This window comes from Macrobrachium rosenbergii, chromosome 40 (assembly GCF_040412425.1).
Source record: "Macrobrachium rosenbergii isolate ZJJX-2024 chromosome 40, ASM4041242v1, whole genome shotgun sequence".
Taxonomy (NCBI): domain Eukaryota; kingdom Metazoa; phylum Arthropoda; class Malacostraca; order Decapoda; family Palaemonidae; genus Macrobrachium; species Macrobrachium rosenbergii.
In genome coordinates this window covers 15,277,517-15,287,665 of record NC_089780.1, presented here as the reverse complement: position 1 = coordinate 15,287,665, position 10,149 = coordinate 15,277,517, and the positions used below count along the sequence as shown (strand labels likewise).

Below are 10,149 nucleotides of genomic sequence, written 5' to 3'. Positions count from 1 at the left end.
CCCTATACGCCCCCCTTGCATCTGTTCAATTCCCTCCCAGATTTAAAGAAAAAAAAAAAAATAGAAGGTGTGTTTTTATTTTTTAGGGAATGATTTAGCGAGATACTTGACACTGCTTCTTAGCGACTCTTGTTAAGATAATAACGAATATGATTAGAGAATTTTTACTTTTTTCATAGGGCTCGCGCCCCCCCCTTGAAATGGTTGACGTCCCTAGGGGCGCGCCCCCTCAGGTTGAGAACCACTGCTGTAGATGAACTGTTAAGAGAATGTTGAAGACAGTGATGCTACGTATGAGTGAAAGTGAGGTTTGCACTTTAGGAAAAGTTTTCAGTACCTGGAGGCACGCCCACATATATTTCTCTCTCTCTCTCTCTCTCTCTCTCTCTCTCTCTCTCTCTCTCTCTCTCTCTCTCAGTACATTTATATTCACAGGTTAATGGATTACCTTTTGAGCTGATGAACATATGTCTGTTATTCCTGTCACGTCTGGTCTCATGTTTTTTATAATCGAAGACTGTTCTAAGTCCTTGTTAACTTATTTTTTCTGCCTGAATTACTCCTTAATGTGTACAGACATTGTGGTTTTGTGTATCAAATCCACGTCTCGTGTAAGGTGGGCACCTTACATATAAAGTGATACAATAAATTACTACCCTAAAATAATCCACCTTGTCTTTTGATAATTGTATTTATTTATATTTATATCTATTAACTTATCATTCATTAATTTTTCTTCGTTCTTTCAAATAACTGATCTCTTCTTTCCGCTTTTCTTTCATCTTCTGAAACTTTTTTCAAATGAACACCAAGGTCTCTGGCTGCTCGAATTTCAGGTCAGTGATCCTTGTAGGCTTGTTCCATATGAGTTGGGGTTTATCTTCTGAATAATAATAATAATAAAAGTGTTATCTGTGCCACATTGCGCCAGCTCCAGAGGAAAGGTTATAACATTAGTAATCCAGACTCGACGCCAATATTTCCAGGCCATACGAACGATCCTGAAACTGAACAGTAGGTAAAACCCGACCGCGGGGAACACCGGTGACGTCAGACTAATGCGTGACTGGGTCGCTTTTGCCTCCATTGAGAATCATCGTTTTCTTTTGCACTCTTTCTTGGGGGGAGTTTCCCCGCCAATGAAGGAGGATAGAGTGTTGAGACGGAAGGGTATAAATAGGTGAAGGAAAGAGTTGAAGACTCATGTAGTATTACAGCTTTCGTCGTGGTTGGAACGGCTCCTCTGGGATTACAGCTTTCGGTGTTTTTGTCCGTCTTTCAGGTAATAGTTATGTTCAGGGTGTAGTTTCAAACTTTGCTTCATCTTGTAGGTAATATGTTCAGGTTAGAATTGAAACGTTTGGTCCGTCTGTAATGTAATGAGTTCTGTTTTAATTCAAACTTTTGGTCCGCCTTTAATGTAATGCGTTCTGTTGTAATTCAAACGTTTGGTCCGTCTTTAAGATGATATGTTCAGGTTGTAATATAAACGTTTGGTCCGTCTCAATGGTAATATGTCCAAGTTGTAATATACAGTAAATGTTTGGTCCGTCTTTAAGGTAATATGATTAGGTAATAATTTAAACGTTTTTGTACGAAGGAAGTGGCATTGATTTTATTCGTGTTAGTAACAGCCAACTAGAGTATCCAAAAGTTAATTTAGCTCCAGATAAATACAAAATAATCTTGATTTATGTGACGTGTCCTTTTGTACAATCGGATGCCGAATCCAGGATGAATCCTACGTGGGAAAACAAACCAACAAAGAAAAACAAGCGAATCCTTCCAGATCCTTACATCCCTTTTGTTAGACCAACAAAGAGTCCTCATCAAAGTCGAACTTACTTGACATTCAAATAACACCTATATGAAGAGGACTAAGAAGGGTAAAAATCCTGAATCAAGTTATTTGTCGAAACAACGGGGAGGAAAGAGAAAATCCTTGTGAACGCCATTTCCATATGGGATGTTAGGTTCTCAGGTGGGAGGACGTGTCCTATAAATTAGGAAGAAGAGGAAGTTAAGAATTCCTTAAAATATCAAAAGATAATAGTTTTTCTGTGAAGGGGATGACTATTGTCTTGGTACTATGTTTCGTGAGAGTAATACATTCTAGCGTTCACTGAGTAGTTGTAAAATAGAAATATGATTTTTATGTAAATTGTACATATCACATGGGTATTGTTCAAGAATCATATATGCTATGTATGTGTATTTATATATTATTATTATTATTATTATTATTATTATTATTATTATTATTATTATTATTATTATTATTACTACTACTACTTCAAAACATTTCAAGAAAGTTTTCTTGAAATAATAATAATAATAATAATAATAATAATAATAATAATAATAATAATAATAATAATAATAATAATAATAATAATAATAATACAATTTTTCGAAATTTCGAATATAAATTCATATACATGTCATATATGATTCTTAAACAATATCCATGTGATCTTATGTATAATTTGCATAAATATTATACTTCTATTTTACATGCGCATAGTGAATGCTACATTGTATTAATCATCTGAAGGCTGTTCAATGTATACGTAATTTTTCATACTGTATTGCTTAAGGTACTCGATTTTTTGTGTATGTGTGATACATGTCCCATCATCACATGTATTGCTTGAAAGCAGAGTTGTGCCTGTGTATAATAGAAGTACAAATGATTCCGTTACTTGAAGAATTGTTGAATAATTCTGTTACTAAAAATAATTGTCACGTAAAAGAATTGTCATTAAATCGATTAGAGCTAAAATAAATAGAAATAAACAAACAAACCTTCCAGAAGATTCGATTTGTTGCCGGTGTTCAGTGCATGCAAGCACACGAACCAAAGCTGAGAAATGAAGGAAAATAAAAGTTTTTTTTCGTCAACAAGTAACTGTGACGTCACGGCGTCAAGCGATGAAGGTTTCGCATTGTGAAAAGAAAGGACTTTTTTTTTTTTAAGAAGGCCTTTAAAGGAAGTCCTTCTGGCCAAAGGTGACTTTTGGAGGAATTACTTTCGGATTACGTGTCTGATTGAATAAAGCCTTGGGTGGCATTGAAATTGAACATTGAAATTGAACAAGAAGTCTGTCTCACTATACTGAAATCTCTCTCTATTTGTGCGCCATTCTCTCTCTCTCTCTCTCTCTCTCTCTCTCTCTCTCTCTCTCTCTCTCTCTCTCTCTCTCTCTCTCTCTGCAAAAGTCTGTCTCACTATACTAAAATCTCTCTCTGTTTGCTGTAGTCTGTTTCATTTGACCAAAGTCTTTCTCTCTCTCTCTCTCTCTCTCTCTCTCTCTCTCTCTCTCTCTCTCTCTCTCTCTGCAGAAGTCTGTCTCACTATACTAAAATCTCTCTCTGTATGCTATAATGTTTCATTTTATCAAAGCTCTCTCTCTCTCTCTCTCTCTCTCTCTCTCTCTCTCTGCAGAAGTCTGTCTCACTATACTAAAACCTCTCTTTATTTGCTATGGTCTGTTTCATTTTACAATAGTCTCTCTCTCTCTCTCTCTCTCTCTCTCTCTCTCTCTCTCTCTCTCTCTCTCTCTCTCTCTCTCTCACACACTTTTACGTATTTGCAAGAGGGTGTATGTTTGTGTGTCCCTCACAATAACACATTTGCGAATTTACTGGCGTCTGTATGTTTGTCTGTCTGCCCCACAAAACCACATCCACTAAAGTCTCTGTCTCTCTCTGTCCGCAAAGCCAGAAAGTTTAACCCATGCAGTGTAAAATATGGGACTGGAACTCATTTGGTCACTTTGATATAAGACACCGACGAAATCTTATATAAGGAAAAATTGAGATTATGTAGAAGTATATAAGTAAAAAATAAGTATGCGGCATAAACATAGGCAGAAGGTATAAGTAGGCGAACGGTAGACCTGACAACCAGACGGTCACCATACTAGAATGAATGTGATGTAATTCAGTAATTCAGGCCACAGACAACTAATACACGAATGATACTACCCATTAAAAAATTGTTACGACATAAAAGAAGGCTTCTGATCGTATAGACAATATGAGAAGTACAGACAGAGAGTATATAAAAGATCCAGTGTCTGGAGACTGTTGTCCTCTAAAAGAATGTTGTCTGTGCTTTGTTGGAAGGGTCAACAGTTGCAGATTGGCACCTTTTGTGAATGAGACGCCTGTCTACGTGATTATCACTAGGTCGGCTTTCGCTTTTTTTTTTTTTTTAGGTTTTCATTGTTTTCAAGTCTTACTAGGGCTGTCCTTGAAGAATGGATTCTGTAAGACCTGTGAGAGAGAGAGAGAGAGAGAGAGAGAGAGAGAGAGAGAGAGAGAGAGTATTATAGGTTTAATGCTGAACTGATGAAAAATTACATTATTTTAAATCATTCATTGAAAAGTCTTCCACGTAGTCGTCTTGCTCTTAGCAATATTTCTTACTTCATTCTTCACGATTTTCTTCTTATTGTGGACTTCGAGATCGTCTGTATTTTGCCCTTGGCAACAGAAACAATGGGTAGCGTTGTGAAAGTGAAGCTATTTCTGTTTCTTTCGTAATACTCATTCAGTACAAAACCGATTTCTGTGTTCCTATTACCCAACGCAACGCAAGCAAGCACCTGGAAGACTCCGTGTAACTTATAACTCGAGAAAGGATATCACGCAAAGGATATTCCGCAAAGGATAACCCGCAAAGGACCTTAGCTAAAATAAAGGGGTGGAGTGCAGATAAGTATGATGAGCCTTAATGAGGACGAAGGAAGTTTAAGTTGATGTTGATCTTAACGAGTTGACGCAGTAGAGGAACTGAGTAGAAATGAGAGGACAATTTAACAGCGCTATTGAGAAGTGAGGCCTTGTAATCACCTTATTAACTAATTGTCATAGTTAATGGAGGTCTTGCCGTCGGTGCACCTCACGCGGTGCAATGTAGACATTACTGAAAGTTCCTTGCGGCGTCCCTTCGGCCACTAGCTGCAACCCCTTTCGTTCCTTTAACTATACCTCCCTTCACATTCTCTTTCTTCCATCTTCCTTTCCACCCTCTCCGAACAGTTGGTTCATTGTGCAGCTGCGAGGTTTTCCATCTGTTACCCCTTGGAAAACCTTTTACAGTCAGTTTCCCTTTCAGCGCTGAATGCCCTCTTAGGTCCCAGGGCTTGGCCTTTGGCCTAAATCTTATGTTCCATTCCATTCCAATGTTGCTAGTTGCTGTTTTAAGCGCTTGTACCATTTTGGGTGAACCATGGGATTCCTTAACACCATGCTGTATACTTGAAAAACTTTTTATAGTCAATTTCCCTTTCAGCGCTGATCGTAGGTGAAATATACATTTTCATTCACGAAATACACATTATTTTTTGCTTTTAGAGTAGTAAGATCTCAGGTGAAATAAACACCTTCATTCACGAAATACATTTTTTTTTTTTACTTTCAGAGCAAAATGGGCGGACGAACGGCATTCTTCGCAATTTTCCTGACGGTGTCTCTCTATGCTGTGTCTGCCGGTAAGTTTTTGACCATTCTTGCTTTAGGGCACAGGTTCCAGGGCACAGATTCCATACCCGTGAAATGTAATAAGTTTGTAAGATGGCCGAAAATTCTGAGTATTTATTAGCCGTCCCTTTCAGAAATCTGCAACATTGCATCACTCGAGACTTGCGTTTCTTTATCATGTTTCGAATGAAAATAGTTCAGCCACGGATTTGTTATTTAATTTTCTTGTTGTGGAGAAACTGAGTTGGTGTGCCTGTCCCAACTAAGTTAGGTTCATTAGTTTCAGCAGTGGTAATTAGACATCATTTTTGGAGTGACAGAATGACGTGACGGCATGTACAGCATCAAAAAGTGTTAGCATTAATGATTTACAGTCGGAACATGTCTTGTTAATTAGATTTCTTTTTTTGGAGTGACAAAGTGACAGGAAGTATAGCATTAAAAAGTTAATGATTGTCAGAGTGGCCTCGTGCCGGAGAGATCAACAGCAGAATTAGCATATCCTCCATGAAGATGCAGCTACACTAAAAGTACCTTGTAAAGAAACAGAAACAATATAATATTTATGGGCCTTGAAAAGGTATATGACAGGGTATCGAGACAAATAATTAAATGGCCAACAGGAATGCAGAGAGCACGAGAGAGACTCGGCAAGTTACTGATGTTACTCTACCTTACCACTGAAGACAGTGGCAGTTGCATTGGAATGATTTGAGATAGATATCGGTGTCCCTCAAGGGTCAGCGCTGAGGCCTTTTCTGTTTATCATAGTTAATCAGATTTAATATGTAGAGGCAAACATGTGGGAATTCCGGATAGAGTCTGCTAGAGGACCCTCTTCTGGTACTTCCCAGGGAAGCCCGAAGGCCAGTGGCCTACAGAATGGGTCTCTACTGAAGATCCTAGGACCAGGGTTTGCTTGGGGAGGTCCTTCGCTTGAGCTTTCCGTAAAAGCCAAAGGATCCTTTGGATTTCGGACAGAGATAATGACTTTTATGTCATCGAAATCTGAAAAGATTAAGACGATTTTTGAACCTCCTCACGCGGATGAACTAAGGCATCGTGTTTTCGGCGGATTAGAAAGATCTATTAACGTTGTTAGTCCATTTATTTTTGGTTGGGAGACCGGCTCTAATCCTTCCTACTCAAGCTAAGGATGTTTTCATTGTTGGGAGATTGGTTCTAATCTATCCTAGTCCAGGTAAAGATGGCTTTATTTGAACAGTTGTAATAGGCAGTGTTTTCCTCTTTCATTTTTCCGTTTCTCTTACAGTCTTGGAAAAGGCTTCCTTTTATTATATGCCCTTTCATGGCTTCATTTGGAATTAATTTGGAATTCTCTTTCACGTTCCATTTCTCTCTCCGCCAAGTGAATTGTCCTTCCCATCGGCCTGTAACGTAAAAGAAAATGCATCGAAACGTAAGAAACATTTCAGGGTTATAGACCAAAAACGCCCATCGGAGCGTAAATGAGGAAGTTTTGTGTTCACCAGCTTGGCGCCTCCTGTTGTGCTTGATGTAGTATCTTTAGGGGTTTATTTACGTTGATATTTCGTCTCCCTAATTAGTGTTTTCAGGTTTAGCTTACAACTCTTATTGTAACCATTTTGTTATTTTTTGGCATTTATTTTTAGCTTTCCGAAAAGAAAATTATTGTGCCGGCTTTGTCTGTCCGTCCGCACTTTTTCTGTCTGCCCTCAGATCTTAAAACCTACTGAGGCTAGAGGGCTGCAAATTATGTTGATCATCCACCCTCCAATCATCAAACATACCAAACTGCAGCCCTCTGGCCTGAGTAGCTTTTATTTTATATAAGGTTAAAGTTAGCCATAATCATGCTTCTGACAACGATATAGGATAGGCCACCACCGGGCCGTGATTAAAGTTTCATGGGCCGCGGTTCATATAGCATTATATCGAGACCACCGAAAGATAGATCTATTTTCGGTGGCCTTGATTATGCGCTGTAGTGGCTCTACGGAAAACTCGATTGCGCCGAGGAAACTTCGGCTCACTTTTTACTTGTTTATTTTTGTGGAGTATTTGGTCGTTCCGTTTCAGTGCTTCATGAAGGCCTCAGTCTCTCTCTCTCTCTCTCTCTCTCTCTCTCTCTCTCTCTCTCTCTCTCTATATATATATATATATATATATATATATATATATATATATATATATATATATATATATATATATTTATATATATTAATATTTACTGGTGATATATTCATTTCTCGCTATAATGTAAATATATCCCGTTGCTAGGTAACCATTTGGTTCTTATATAAATCTAATATATAATCATAAGATATATATATATATATATATATATATATATATATATATATATATATATATATATATATATATATTTATATATATTAATAACTTTATATGTAAATATATATATCTAGATATCAGTGTTTTATGGTAATCTTAATCTTTAATCTCTCTCTCTCTCTCTCTCTCTCTCTCTCTCTCTCTCTCTGTCAAAGGTTTAGCAGCAGGCCCGGAAATGATAAGGAAAGTTATCTACCTTTGGTTCATGAGCTACTAAGAAACGTCGACCCTGCCACGAGAAAATACTTTTTCCTCCTCTCCCGCTAGTTTCTATCACCAGTAATGGTGTCGAGAGTGTTCAAAACATTTCTAAGTAAATGCTGAATATTTGTTTGAAATATGATTAAGATAATCTGGACCATTTCGATAAAAACCTCAAATATTTGGAGGAATATGACGGTTCGTATAAAGAATTGACCAGGGAATGACAAAACCCTCTTGGGCACGTGGAGGAAAGGCAGCTAAAAGAATGTTGAGGCTGGTCATAGGAAATGAAGTGGTTTTAATGATGTCTGGGCAGTGGTGCTGCTATGCCTTGACCAGGCATCGTCATTCCCGTCTACCTGGAAGTCCTCAAGTCAGACAGACTCAGGTGGGGGTTATTTTTTGACGGACTCAACACAGGTTGGGGTTAGTTTTTGACGGCTTAACTCAGGTGGAGGTCAGTTTTTGTAAGACTTTACTCAGTAGGGTTAGTCTTTGATGGTTTAAGTCAAGTGGGGGTTAGTTTTTGACGGGCTTTACTCAGTTGGGGGTTTAGTTTTTGATAGACTTAATTCAGGTGGGGTTAGTTTTTGATGGTTTAACTCGGATAGGGGTTAGTTTATGGCAAACTTAACTCAGGTGGAGTTAGTTTTTGACAGATTTATTTCAGGTGGGGGTTAGATTGTGACAGACTTTACTCAGTGGGGCTTAGTTTTTCATGGTTTAACTCAGGTGGGGGTTAGTTTTTGACTGACTTAACTCTGGGAGGGCTTAGTTTTTGATGGTTTAACTCAGGTGGGGGTTAGTTTACGACAGACTTTACTCAGTGGGGGTTAGTTTTTGATGGTTTAACTCAGGTAAGGGTTAGTTTATGACAGACTTAACTCAGGTGGGGTTAGTTTTTGACAGATTTAATTCAGGTGGGGGTTAGATTGTGACAGACTTTACTCAGTGGGGCTTAGTTTTTGATGGTTTAACTCAGTTTTGACGGACTTAATTCTGGTGGGGGTTAGTTTTGACTGACTTAACTTAGGTAGGAGTTAGTTTTTGACTGATTTAACTCAGGTGGGGCTTAGTTTTTGATGGTTTAACTCAGGTGGGGGTTAGTTTTGACGGACTGAACTCAGGTGGAGCTTAGTTTCTGACAGTGTAAAGATAGGGTTGGCTGCCTTCCACTGTCACAGGCATGGTCTTTCTTAGACCATGGTCACAGGCACCTCCACCGGGCTGCTCAGAAATGACACCAACGTCAGAATCCCGTCTCGTATCTTATCGAGCATAAATTTTCATCCTTAATCGGTCCTTTTGCGTCTTGTCAAATACACAGTAGGTTATTTTTTTTAAAGGTTGTAGGTAACCGCCGGATATTCATGATTATCCACCGGATACGAGATCTGAAAATAAAAGACTTGCATTTGAAGCGTGAAGATTTGGAGCGACATTAAAGTGTCCATAGCTGTTGGAGTGTTTCTTGATAGATGGTTTCCTTTGGTTGTAATTTGGATATGCATTTTCATGAGTCTTTGGGAACCATCATTTGCTGCACGTAGAGATTTTGTGGGTGCGCTTAAAAAGATGTTTTGTCGTGTAAATGTCACTATTAAGTCTATTTAACAGATCATTTACCTTATTTATGTAAGATGTAGATGAACTGTAGAAGATTGAAAAGATATTGACATAGTTGTACGGAGTTATTTGAAAAAAGATTATGTACTTGTCACATTTATGTCTATTTAAAGAGATATTTGCCTTATTTACTTAACAAATAGTTAAATTATAGAGCCTGAAAAGATATTGGCTTAGAGTATACGGATGTGAGACAAATCATATACAAATATATAAAGTTTATATTATATCCAAGAAAGCGTCTGTTACTTTTTTGCATATCAGAATGCTAAATTTTTTTTGTGTATCAAAATGCTACCGGAAGAGACTCATCGCAGAGATCCGAAAAAATACCAGGTATTAACCACAAGAATTTTATATTTTATTTATAAAATATCATTTTAGTTTGTGTGCAATTCAAGAATACAGGACGAAGTGTCACTTATGACTGGACGACCATCTGCTGTGTCCTTGATCTTCAATACTTCCTCTGAAGCTTCCCCTGGTATTATCCTG

At 37.9% G+C, this 10,149-nt stretch overlaps 1 protein-coding gene across 4 annotated transcripts in view; it reads left to right on the top strand.

Moving 5' to 3' along the window:
• The window catches only part of LOC136826152 (uncharacterized), a 56,933-nt gene that overhangs the window by 27,222 nt on the left and 19,562 nt on the right, over positions 1–10,149 (top strand). For 3 of the 4 annotated variants that reach the window (XM_067083171.1, XM_067083170.1, XM_067083172.1), the window contains exon 2: positions 5,429–5,498. In XM_067083171.1, the coding sequence (XP_066939272.1) occupies positions 5,435–5,498 (64 nt within the window). In that variant the 5' untranslated portion in view covers positions 5,429–5,434. Of the gene's footprint in view, positions 1–1,198; positions 1,283–5,428; positions 5,499–10,149 lie in introns of those variants that run through there. The other variant, XM_067083168.1, reaches the window with a different exon arrangement.